The sequence below is a fragment of the Toxoplasma gondii genome, assembly GCF_000006565.2.
Source record: "Toxoplasma gondii ME49 unplaced genomic scaffold asmbl.1885, whole genome shotgun sequence".
NCBI classification, from domain to species: Eukaryota; Apicomplexa; class Conoidasida; order Eucoccidiorida; family Sarcocystidae; genus Toxoplasma; species Toxoplasma gondii.
The window spans coordinates 1-13,477 of record NW_017383917.1 but is presented as its reverse complement, the minus strand read 5'-3'; the positions used below and the strand labels follow the sequence as shown (position 1 = coordinate 13,477).

The 13,477-nt window shown below is 50.6% G+C and overlaps 1 protein-coding gene across 1 annotated transcript; it reads left to right on the top strand.

Annotated features, from left to right (window-relative positions):
• Positions 1 to 205: 205 nt before the first annotated feature.
• Positions 206 to 2,637, top strand: TGME49_329400 (Toxoplasma gondii family C protein; the record flags this gene model as incomplete). The annotated part of the gene is made up of 4 exons (XM_018783118.1): positions 206 to 630; positions 1,891 to 1,979; positions 2,163 to 2,169; positions 2,481 to 2,637. 4 exons carry the CDS (start codon positions 206 to 208, stop codon positions 2,635 to 2,637), a joined length of 678 nt encoding a protein of 225 aa, XP_018634664.1.
• Between the last annotated feature and the right edge of the window lie 10,840 nt (positions 2,638 to 13,477).

Here is a 13,477-nt window from a genome sequence, read left to right as displayed (position 1 = left end):
ACACTTCCCTGGTGAGGCAGCGTTAGTCCCCCGTGTGTCTCTACGGATAGCCGTACAATCTTCCCGCGGATTCTATACCGTTTTCTGGATCAAGCAGGAATTTGTGATTGTTGTCCCTTCGTCTTGATGAGGTTCACCCCAAACGGTGAAGCATACATCCAGGAGGGTCGTCGCATCTGGGGGGTTGACTGGCGGTGAGAAGAGAATGATGCATTTGATTCAGAAGAAATGTCCGGGGTTCCCCCCCGGTTTCCAGCTCCCCTGTCGACTGAAGGCGAGACGTGGGCGGCTATTCCGTCATGAGTCGTGCACAATGCTGTTCTCGGTTGCACTGTGCCTGACGGCTCTTGCGTCCTTCGTTCCTTTCGAGTGCTCTACACGTCGGATGCGCACAGCATGGGCGAACTCCGTTCTGGGTCTTGAGACGGATCCTGAAAGGGGTGGTACGTACAGCGGTGCTACAGAACTAGACGGCGGTGCTACAGGAGTAAACGACACATCTCTCGACATGGTGCGTGATACAAATGCCGAAACACCATTGGGAGAACGGAGCAAACGTCCAAGCGTCGCCGCGCGTCTTTCAAAGATACAACTCTCCGGACAACGTCGTCGAATAGTGGCTTCTGGAATGTGAGTCAAAACGCAGCTTTGGAACGGATTGACGTCAATGCTGCCCGTGCTTGGCGGGCTCTTGAACGCGGCTGCAGTAAGAAGAACGTCTCGAGTGATAAAACACGCAAGAACTACGTAGCATTCATTGATGGATCATTTGTCGACCTCATGGAGGCGCCCGCTGGCATCGTTCACCGTTCATTATCGATTGATAGACATATCCGCAACGTCTTTCTCAAAAACGGCAGAAAGCGTTTCCTGGTGTATCTCCTTCGAGGAAGAGGGATCCGTAAAGCGCGCGTGAAGTCTGCTCGGGCGGTTGCGGCAGAACGGCCAATTTCTCTACCGTTCCGGCTACGTAGAAGGCAGGCAGCCAGCGTTTCTGTAGATATTTGTTTATGATGTCCTGAAGCGAACGGGTTCAACCAAGATACCGATGAGAAAGTGAAGAAGATACCATGTCTTTCCAATTCCTAGGGGAGCTAAGGGAACCGCTACTATGTCGAGCATTCGCCTCGTCCCATTCCGGTTCGGTTTCCGCGGCGCTGGCTCTACGACGAATCATACCAGTTGACAAATCATGGTTTTTTCATAAAGATGGCAAATCAGTGCCACACAGACGCTGCCCACGCTGCTGATACAGCGGACAGAGAAATGAAGCCCGCGGTATGGTTGCTGGCTAATGCAAACCATTTTGTTAAGCTTTACCTCACGAATCCATGGGCGCGTGTTGCTTGGATCATTCTCACTCTGTGCAGCTTCTCGGTGTGGCATCCCTGCAGGGGGATGTTGCAGACACAGTGGAGTAGAATGGGCAGATATGTCCGAGGTACTCGATTTGCGCCGCAGCCCCCAGAATAGTATTTTCTACTGGCGAAGCGTGAAAAAAAGTGGCTCGCAAGGGAATGCAAACACCGTCAAACTACCCTTGTCTGGAACAAACTCTCTCCCCGGACTTGTGTCTTCTGTTATCCAAACACTCCTCTGGAGCCCTGAGTTTCCTAGCGATGAAGCAGTCGGATTAAACCTTCGGAACTGTCACCCGTTGTCGATGTTCTATGGTGTCATATCTACTTCTGAATCGCTGTTGCCTGGGCAGCAACGTGGTTTGCAAATTCGTAGCGCGAGGCAGTCGCTTCAGTGTATGTCACGAAAAGAAGTATTGTTGCCACGCGAATGTCGACGGGCAACGACGCAAGGGGGACAGCTCTGTCTGTCATGTTGTGTAGATGTCCTCATCGGTTTTTGTTTGTTTCTCATGCGGGCGTAATTTTACAGCCTTGCAAGCGTCGTGCTTGCTGTCCTCCTCGGCACCATCTTTCTCAACTCGGGCAGAAATTTGCGTAAAGCAACTACGCCAGCTTCAAGTAAGCCATCAACTGTATGTCTCGTGAACGCTCGGAAAACCCCTAAACGTGTACCGGAAGCGATGTTACGGTGAGGGCCGTGCTGCATTCTGCTTCAGTGGTTCAGAGTCACAAATGCTCTAGATACTCTTGGGCCATCAAACGTACAGCGTTCGTTTGATTTTCCTTTGCCTATACACTCAGGCGCGGCGTAAGTTACGGACTGCACCACCACGCTGGTCTAGCAACTCCACGTCTCCACACACATTTTCAGACGGAGTGCAAGCCGTACGGTTGCCATTTACCCTGATTGCTGTGGCGGTTGCTAAACTTCTTTTCTGTAGTTTGATGCCAGATAGCGACGTCTGTTGGGAGTAGTGCGCATGCAGATCGCCATGCATGATGATGGACGGCTGGAAGCACAGGGGCTCGATATTCGCCGGTCACTTCGCACCATTCACGCTCGTGAGGGCTTGCACCTCATGTGTGTTGTTCCCATCTTCATGGATCCGTCTCCACCAGACTGCAGGTAAGCACCACCGGCTTGCAGAAGCGAGTCTGTTTTGCCGATTCAGAAGGAGACATGATTGAATCACTTTTCCGGAGGACCTCTTGTTCTTCTGTCCTTGGCGATATGAAGCGAGAGAGATTTCGCCGGTTAGGGCTCGGCGAGAATTGATATTGTCTGATTCTGAGGGCACAAGGTAAGATAGTGCTTTCGATATTGGAGCAGTCGCATGTGAAGGAATTCTCTGCTGCACACGGCGCTTTCCTCCAGCTAGATTCACGAAATGCTTCTATCACGTGTCCACTGTTTCTCCCCGTCGAATCTGACTGTTGCAGTGGAGTTCTTGACGTCAGGGTGAGGGTGCCGAGTAGGGGCAGCAGTCCCATGGGCGGATTGGATGCAAGTGATCATTCTGTTGTCCCGTTGGGCGCCTGACCCAGGCCTCGAATCCTTAAGTCGAGGTTGCCATCGTGGAAGTCCTTGATACGAGCAGAGGCTGTAATACCTCCGGCGACTTTTTGCTCCTGTGAACAGTGAACCCGTGCTTGCATTTATGATTTCATATGCTGATTCAAACTGTTGGCATTTGTAGCGGACTCATCCGAACGAGACAATGCTCCAACAATGAGTTTAGATCGATCGACTTTAAATAAGCAGTAAACTGACCTGGATGCTTGCATCTGCGACGATTTGCAAGCTTGCCGACATCATACCACAGTGACATCAACATGTTCCGGCAGGAGTTTCTCTTAAGAGCTGGTTTCAGCCTTTTGGGAGACAAGGTGCTATCGGCCTCGTGGAGCGTCGTTAGCATACCTGGGTGACCAGCTCGGCTTCTGCGGCGGCCTTGAGTGTTTCCATGTGGTGCCAGCGAGTTCGATCGCAGCGGCCATTGCCTGAAAAATGGATGACAACCACGTGCTAAGGTGTTCGTTCGGTGGAATGCTAGTCTTTCCACCAGTCACTGAACGAGCACAAACAACGAGCCTCAGCATTCATTTTAATGCTGCGCACATTGTTCCGGCAACATCACTGCAGAAAGTCGTGGACGCACATAACACAAAGCTGCTTTACGGGTCGGAACCGAACGAATCTTCGCTGCCAGAGATGAAGAGAGATATGTCGCTGCTGCGGACGACATGGTAGGATTCGTGACTGTAGTTTACATTTTGTTGTATACTCGGCAACTCCCCCAAGGTAGTTACATCCTCCTTGTGCGTGAACTATCACTGCACTATTCATGTGTTGTGAGCGTCCTCAGGCTCTCAGACTAGAGAAAAGAACCGACGTGCTCGTGAGTACTCTTTCTGCGGTGGCGAGGCGTATCGTCTCTCAGCAGACGTTTGAACGATATAAGGGGCCGCGCTTACTGATTGAACTGCTGTGCATGCCACTGGAAGATATTAAGCTGCGTACCACTTTTTGTTTAGCTGTTTCGTATTCATAGAGTGCTGGTTCGGCCTACGAGAGAGAACGACTACCATGTGAAAGTGAGGTGCCGGGAACTGGACGGGGGCGACAACATTCGTACTGTACTGCCTCGACGGTGCTTTCAAGCGCTGCTTGTTTTTCGGGAACGATGTGATTGATGCAGTCTGGGAGATTCTACAAGCACTGCCTGATTGCTGTGCGCGTTTCTAGTGCTGTCTTAACTGGTTCTCGCGTGTCGGTGAGAATCACGCGGTTAGCTCATATGGACTGGGTGGACTGGGTTCCAGAGGACAGAGCCGTTTTTTGCCCAGGCTTTGTCGCCTGCAGAGGTCTCCTCTCGCTTTTTTCTGCCGAGATATCAGATTTCTTAGGGACATAAGATTGTCTCAGGCGTCAGCGATGGTGTCTTTATCAAATGCTGTCTCACACTGGCTTCGTCCCCGAGGAGGACGTATGGTCGGTTAATTGAGTTGTACTATATGCCAATTGATAAGTCTTTGTTGTGTCCGTTCATGATGTCGCATCGGGGTAAGTCGCCTGGTTTAGGCGGACGACAGCAACCCCTCCGCTACTTGCCGCAATGCGCGGTCCCGTAGACAACGCCTAAATCCGTGTTAAGGCGCAAACGAGCATAGGTAGAGGCGTGTGCCCAGTTTCCCGAGCGTCTGCCAGTCCCCGGAACTGATGGGCAGCATGTTCAAGCTCAAAACTTCCTCAGAACTGAGAGACGTTTTTGTTTGCGTGCAGGCTATCAATCAAAATGATCCAATGATGGTGAGTGCTGACACATGCCTCCTGTGGCACTTGATGACTTAAGTTCGCCTGAGAACCGCGTGACAGAAGGACTCTGCGGGAGTGCATGAGTTTGTCCAACAGAGTGTGGTCCAACATCGATTCCATGACAGAGGAACTGGCGTCGCCTCGTAGTGAAACACTACATGAGGGTTTATCAGGGCGCCCAGTCTTGACAGAAAAAAAAGGAAGCATCCTTATGGATATGGCGTGTTTTCAATATGCTTGTAGACCACTGATTCTATCCTGGACGGAAACAGACACAAGAAGACATTGCCGTAATCTGGTGATGCCGCTAAGAAGTGACGCAGCATTATTGCCGTTATATGAAAACTGGACGGCTCACACGAAGACAAAGGGAGACTTCACAGGCTTCAGTCGACGTAGAGATAGTATTTCGGTTACAATTTGACCACACAAAAACACTTTTCAAAACGGCCCACATGTGCAAGTTTTGTTATTGCTGTGTGCATGCACGTTTCTGGTTCGTGTGCGCGACAGTGCTCACAGCCGCAGATAGCAAGAGTTATTCACCACTCTTCTCGTCCCGGACCTTTTTTCGCTGTTCAGCTACACAAATTTTCGTGTTGACCTTCATTCCTGGTGCAAACGCCCTCCATGAAGTGTCTGAATGCCCTTCATATTCGGATTCCGTGTGTATGAACAGCAGAAGCTCGTGAGCACTTCCATGAATATGTCGGATTCTCTGATGTGTTGTGATGCGCCTACTTTTCTCTCCGGATACGGAATTCAAACACGGGCGTTCGGGTGGCTTCGTGATTACAAGCTAAGGTCTGTGCTGCAGAAGGGGCGGTGTCATGGATCGGCAACTTTGGTGGGAGACCTGTGCGTGACCGGAGATTATGCACGTTACCTCATGCACAGGCTTATACGAGAGTGGTCCCACGGGTGGATGTTGCATACTTGAGTCCGACATTCACTTTACGACAAGAAGAAGACCTGGCAGACCTTTCCTATGGTGTGATGCGCGCAGAAATTCCACTGAGGAGCGCGCTACCAACCCTGGCGCTGACTGTGCTGTTCTGCCATGTGCAGGTGGTTGCTGGACTAGCAACCATTGTCATTGGTATTGCGCTCGTGAGTTTGCATTGCAAATTGGAGAACCTTAGTGAGCACATCGTTCAGAGTTAAAGGAAGCATTCGTCCGTTTCTGCAGAGACTTGCGAGTCGTCGCACTCACCTGCGGTTCTCACACAAGCGAGTCTTTCGCACCTTATCTACATTTCGAACGGTCAGCGTGAATCAACAGAAACAGTTTGTCCGCTGAGCTCCTACACGTGCCTCGTCTCTCTGGGTGTGCAATCACGGGATAGCCCATTTCTACAGCACTCGTGCGTCATTCCACACAGGATCAACTCTCGTTTCCGGTCTAGACAACTGCAGGAGCTACCGAAGAATGTGCGACTCGGGGATCCTTTCATGCGTTATATTGCAGTATCTGATGACAGTAAGCGGGAAATGCGGAAAGGTCGGTAGCCGTAAATGTCTGTGGCCCAGACGTATATGACGAAGGCAGAGCCTTCTGCCGTGAGAGATTCAGACCACGTTTACAAGGCGTTGGTACAGTGTCACTAGCTGATCAGCCTCTGAGTATGAAACCTACTGAGAATTCGAGTCACGTGAACGAACATGCACACGAATACGAAAGAGGCTGTTGGAGCATGCGACGTTTTAAATTCCCATCCTGCTGCTACTTCTCTAACTAGATAAGTAACGCACTTCGCTTCGACGGTCTGGTGATAGAGCCCTGCCAGATACATCTTCGAGCACCGTGTACCAGATGCTTAATTTTCGGGCGAAATTCGTTTGGCTTTGTTGGTAGACTTCCTGGAGACGCCTTAACGCTCTGGTGATGCTCCGACGTAACCATTTATTCTCCCACGACCAGAGCAGACTCGAGTGACCACCCAAGGGAATGTGCAAGTGTCTTTGACAGTGGGCGCCACAAGCAGTGAATCTTTTCCAGAGGACGAATATTGTCCGGCGCGTACCGAAAGGAATCCGTGCACACGTCTGAGATGTACGCCGAATAAACCCTGAGAATGGAGCTGATGGCGTCGACTGCAAATGTCGGTGCAGATCCTCTCGTCGGCTGAGCCGTCTGACGTCCGCCCCAAAAGCGCTCGGACTCTGAAAATACAACACAGAGTCTTGATGGTGATGCAACGGTGGGGTTAGGCGGTTTTTGCTCGTTGTTGATGTGCGGTTGACTTCTGAGAAGTGCCAATCACTGCGAATGTGTCGGTGGATCATACAGCTGGAAAAAGCGCAGCAGGATCCGTGCACATAATTCTGCACGGCTGATAGAAGCTATGCATTTAGGAGACTGCTGCGTGCCAGTAGATGATGCTGTTCAGAGGCGACAACGTGAGTTAAATGACGCGTGAGAGGGTGTGTCCAAAAATGCCTGTTTTTGTGCAGCTTAGGAGAGTGAGTATTTTTCCGGGTTTCGTGTACATCGTGGAACCCATCCCTCATGATGAGGTTGGTGAGATGGCTCCTGAAAAGGATCGTCGAGTATCACGAGAAGCGAACTGAGATGAGTTGCGTCCACTCCAAGCAGCGATAGGAAACACCCTTTCAGCCGTCAGCGCTATCCAGCTTCACCGGTCGCCCCTATGGTACGCCCTCATGCGCCACGACGTTGCGTGAGACTCCTATCACCGTAGAGACGGAACTGTTGACAGGGTACGATGCAGCGTGTCAACACAAAGAGGACTGAGTCTAGCTTTTCGAGAGTGTTAGGCAAAGAAGTGCTTATCGCGAGAGCGCCCAGACGTATCAACCGCTGCGAGTTCTGTGCCCAAGCACTTGAGACGCGTCATAAGAAAGAATTCCCTCTTCTGTAAAATATGCTGCACGGTGATATGAACGTGCAAGACTTCGAGTAATTCAGGTGAGTCTGTGCATTCCATAGGTGCCTCAGGTAAGTGCATTTGGCCTATGATCTACCTTGGCAGTCCGCCAAGGTTCTGGGAGATACGGATAGAAAATCGCCTTTAGTGGTAAGAGTGTGAAGGTTGGTTGTGAGGGTGAAAGGAAGTGGGGAGAAACACAGGCCAAGTGAAAAGTGTCTCCGGCCATCCCCTTCTCAAAGGGCAATTCCATCGCGATGTTAAGATGCATTGCGGGAGCTTTGCAGTCACGGATAGGGAGTCTCCACGTAACGCATGTCTCATTACATCTGTTTGTTGGCGATCTGCACTGGCATATTTATGGAAGCCCTCCCCCAGACACAACGGGACGACCACGCGAATATGAATCTGTTGTGCAAGCGTTGCCGACTCACGAGCGCACGTGACATGGGGGCTGAAGATATAACATAGAATGAGCAAGCGGGCGGGTGTGCACGCGTGCTTGGATGGGAGCCCGTTCAGAGTTCGACAATCTTGTGGTGCAGTGTTCCCGCGTTCTGGAGACGACAGGCTGGTGGAGGAGCGATATGCAAAATGACTGATAACGCGGTCAGCAGTGTCGGACGACTCCTCACAGTTGGAGAGATGGGTTTGCAGTCTAGGTAAGAACCTTCACTCGAATCCTTGTTGCATTGGCATTCGTTGGGGTGCTTTAGGGGTATCCCCTTTTACAGCCTGTAAGCATTTGATTTCTAGTTGTCTCGGAGGCGTGATAACTCGTTTCAACGTTGCATCTTGTCGTTGCCCGAGTAGGGTTCTATCAAGATGCGTATTGGGATAAGGGTGAGGCAAAAATAATAGGGCGTGCCTGTGACCAATAATGGTCAAGTCAAAATTTTAAAGCGATAGCCTGAAGTACAGAGTCCTTCACACACGCGGGGCAAGCACCACGTTAAACATAAAATGCCCGCGTATGGAGCGAGCCGCTGGATTCAGAATTAGTTGGCTTATCCTACCAAACGGACCTCGAGTGCAGATACAGGCGCAGAACCATGATGTGCATGAAACGTGCCCGATCGGAACAGCGGGAACGACGGCTGCGGGGGCAAAATATAAGTGTTTCCCCGTATGGTGGACTCATAACATCTCTAGCGCCTGGTCCCTCGGTCTGCCCCAAGAGTGACCACTAAATCTGCACGGTTTCAACGATTGTTGATTAACGGTAGCTGTGTGGTAGCGTCCACACGGTGACTAAGGCTGCTCTACTGCCGTTAACAGAATATGCACATGCCAAAATGAACAACAACGACAGGTCACTTAGCTTTTGTTTCAGAGAGGGTGACAACAGGCTCACATGTAGGGTCGACAGTCCACCATGACCGCGCCACTCCATCCGATGACTCCCGACCATGGTCCTGCATTACATGCCTAAACCCTGAAAGCTCACCGATTGTTCTTCAAGCCTCCACTACGTGTGCAAACGCATCCGCAGAGAAAAACGAACCTGGATATAGAAATACAGGAAATCGTCATTTTGGTTTTCCAGTCCCTGCAATTGAGTTTGGTGGTGTTTACGAACTCGCCGTGGGTTGACGGCATCGGAAAAGGGTACTGCAGCAGTATATATTTTTCTGTCGCCGGCGTCCGCGCTACTCCCAGTATCTCGATTGAGCTCCGACTGCCCCAGAGAAACCAGTGTATGGGGCAAGCCACGGTGATAGAACCTGCATCGAGGTGTGGTGCGAGGCCGTGCCTGCAGTGTGTCGCTATTAGCTGACACACAGCAGTAGCCAGTCGACGTTGGTTTCCGTATCAATCCTTCTAAATATCATTCTCGCATGGTCCCAACCGTGCAAGTCCGGAACCGTGAAGAATTCCTGTGAGAAGGGAGGGGCAATGGTAATTGCATGTGCTTGCACGGGCAGTCTTGGTATGACACCTGGTTTGTGGACTGCTGTGGGTTCCATGTCAGAACACCGTTGGAATAAGGTTGTGGACAGCCACAGAAGGTGAGGATCGGTTTGCCTTTCATTTGGTTTCGTGTGTTGTTTGGAGTGCCATATGCGGCTGAGCGAGTGCCTGAAGGGTGCTGCGTGAGACTGTTGGTGAAGGTGGACTAGGAAGGAAGGCGAACGTATGTGGTCGGATAGTTTCGGTCAGGGAAATATGAGGTAACATATTGTTTGCGGAAGCCATAGGTCCATATCAGAGCACCGCTGGAATATGACTATTTACAGGCACAGAAGGTGAGAATCCCCGTTGTTTATGCGTTGCTTTTGTCTGTTGGGTGAGTGAATGGACTCACGCGAGCGATAGCCGGAAGAGGGCTGGTGAGAGTGGAGTTGGAAGGTAGGAGACACGTTGATGGTCGGGTCGGTGCGTGCGGGGGGGGGCATGATATTATGCTTGCTTTGAGAACGGCCGTGAGCTCCGTGTCAGTACTTTTTGGAATGTGGTTGTGAGCTGCCACAGGTGGCGCGGGTCCTTGTGTCCCCACCGCTATGGTAAGCAAGTTGTTTTTGAGTTGCGAATCGTCTTTGCCGTGGACTGCTATTTTGTGGTGTGAGACAGTGGCAGTGGATGGGAATGTTAAAGGTGCACCATCACAGGTAATGCGTTAGGTGGACCTGCTGTCTTAAAGGAATTTTACGTGATGGCAGGGCCTTAGCTCAGCAGCAAGCGGGGTCCACTGGAGATTTCAAAGAGTGCCACTGAGTAGGGTCGGCATTTGTAGTGGACTCTCGCAGAGGCACACAGGATGCACAACTCTAAGAACCTAATTATCGTTTCCGGTTTCGCGTATTCTGAGATATGTTCCCATCGCCGACTGAAGTAGCAGGAGGTTGCATGTGACGTCCTTGGATGAAAAAACGCGTCGAACTAGATTTGCGTCCGTGACGAATACCTTAACTGCTAAAGTGCACAGAAACCGCAATACAGTCTCAACCAGCTTTATTTGACTAAAGGATTCTCTGGAACGACGTTGTCATCTTTTATGGTGGATCTTCGCTCCAGGGTGTCGTGATGGTACTTTTGGATCGAAGCGATACATGGGTAACTTCATGTGCAAGGTCACTCCTGAGCACTGTGGGAAATAGACGAGTCGATGCTTTGTTTTGTCCCCCATGGTAGAGCTTTGCTCTCCCGCACTCGCGTCATCGTCGCACGCACATGCAAGATTCACTCGTACTCAATACAGTGCTACTACGCCCTTGGTGGCTGCTGCGTAAGGGCTGAATTCCCGCGTTGTAACGGAAAACCTCTCTTGAATAGTCATGGCCAACCTGAAACATGCGCGTATAATTAATCTTCCAGTTCTCTATTCACAAATGAATTGCCCGTTGGTAGCCACTTCAGCGAATGGCATTGTTATGCCACACACTCGAGTGGGGGTGTCGATTTCCTACGTAGGGTGCCTGTGCTTTTTTTATACCTGTTCCAGTCGAGAAGATCGGCTTCCACGAAAAGGAAGGTTTAAAGGTTGCCATGTACACCTTCGAACTTTTAACACCGCTCAAGGAAGTAGGCACAAAGTATTTATGATGGTGAGACACATCTATATGTTAGAACTCCTCTGTAAATCGACTGCGTAACCAACTCAGGACCGACGGCAGCACGTGGTGCATTTAATCGGCGCTCGTTGTTCGCCTGGCATGGATCTTTAATGCCATAAGGGCGGTGCTCAGTGGCGACCAGAAACATGGACCTGATACTGGGAATAAACATGATATGCCTAAACGATACTTCGCAAACCATTTGGGCAATTAACTCTCAGGAAGTAATTGACGGCACTGCAGTGCTACGAGATTTCGATAATGGATGGACGCTTTATCAATTGGCATAATGTGGCTGTCCTAAACCCGCACAGATCTGCAGCCATCACGAGATGTATCACCGACCATTGCATCGGTGCCTAAAGCGTGTATATTTGATTCCACCTGTCTCGCAGCAGGGGAGTGAGAAATGCCTCAATCCGTTCAAGAGTGTAACAGGCACTCATAGTCGGAGTTGTGAGGAACCGACATGCTATGCCAGAGTGCACAAGCTGCCTTAGTCAGTTTAGGCGGAGGGAACTCCGGATACAGAACGTGCGTGGGCTACGTCGTGATTGAGGAAACACAACAGTGTCCAACCGGCAGGTACTCAGAATTGCCACATATAATGTGAAGCCAGACAACGGCGCTAGGGGCCACTTTGGTCTGATGTGCGAGGTGCACGCTGACTGCCGGAGTAGCAACTCGACCGCTTGCAAGGCAGATGACGCCTCTGTAAGTGACGCTTTCGCACATCGCTGTCTTGGCTGCACGGATCGGTGTCGAAGCGTACTTGTTTGCGTTGCTACCACAGCACGGTTCTACCTCGTTTAGGCGATGCATCGCTAGTGCGAACGCGCACACATGAATATGGGAGCCCGAGAGGGGAGGAAAAACTCAGAAGCCACGGGATGTACGGATAACCACTTTTTCGTCATGTGTGAGCAATATAGGGGTTTCACCAGGCGGAAGTGTTACTGTAGAGAAAGGCACGCAGTCAGTGTACTTAGAACTCAGCCCGGTTTGTGGCCCTCCCACACACGAGAGCGGTCCTGTATTTCTCCAAGACAATGCGAAAGATAGTGCTCGAACTGTGAGTTGAAGAGCAGTGTTGTAGTTCTGCCTCTCGTCGTACCGTCTGCCTCATTCGGATCTTCAAATCCATCCCAACTTCATACCACAGGTGTCAAACGTATCACATAACAAAACGATCAGATAAACGCTAAGAGGGATCAAGAAAACTATCGACAGTATGATATCTGTGCGGGTCTGAACATTTCCTGCTGTCGCTGGCGAAACGCAGCTTTTGGCGGTACGTGATCGGGACGATTGTTCGCGTTGAGAGGGAACGGGGGCGCTGGTTAACAGCTGTGTCACTTCCGGACCTGATTGGTGACGCGCAGAGGGGTATCTATTTGCCTTGCGTCGCCTTCCATTTGCGAGTGTATTTGTTTATTTCGCCGTATCCTGGAAGGTACTATCTACATCGGAACCAACTGAGCGTTGTTACGGGTCCACAGTTCGCTGGTGCCCTTCGACTTGTGTCAGAGCGGAAGGGTATCAATTTTGGTTTCTATATGCTGGCGACTATGCAGCTGTGGGTCAAGAGGCCAGTGGCATGATTTAACTAGCCGTCGATAAATCAACCATCCGTGTCATCACTCTTCACAAGACGTCGCGTGTGGAGGTGGGCGACGTCGCAGTACTAATTAGCATTGTTGCAGTAGAGAAGACCAAATGACCTCCCGCTAGCTTTTCTTCTGGACTTGATCGAACTTGCATATTCCAGTTGATGCGAGAAGCATACAAGACTAGTTTGTGTCAGTTTTGTTGACACATCCAGCCACTTCCTGATGCCGGCCGGTTTTCAGACGACTTGTGTCTGTTGGATCTTGTGGTGTACGCCCCTACAGCGTACTTACTGATGACGAACATTTCGGAAGCCAATTTTGATTCAACAATGAAATTCACCTTTCGCTGACTAAGCGCTAGCTACTGAAGCACCACTTCCTGCTGCAGGGGACTGGTAGAATCGTAAGATCGTTATGCCGTTTTGTTGACCCTCGCGGCGGCACCTGTCTTCTGCGAAGCGGTGACCACTCAATGAAGTAAGCCGGCAAGACGGTGCGCATGTTTTAGCAGCACATAGGTTCAGGCGCTCATTATCGTGACGGCTACTCCACGTTGACGAGAGTTGATTTTGTGGTAAACGAAGCTGTTATCTTTATTCGACATGGTAGTGGAATGGTAATCTGTCTTACTGACAAACGTCAGAATGCGACCTCGTCTGAGCTGGCTCCAATATTTTTAAACTCAGATAAGGGTTTTCTCACCATGATAAGACAATCGGTGATTATTCAGGACGTCTTCGTACATTCA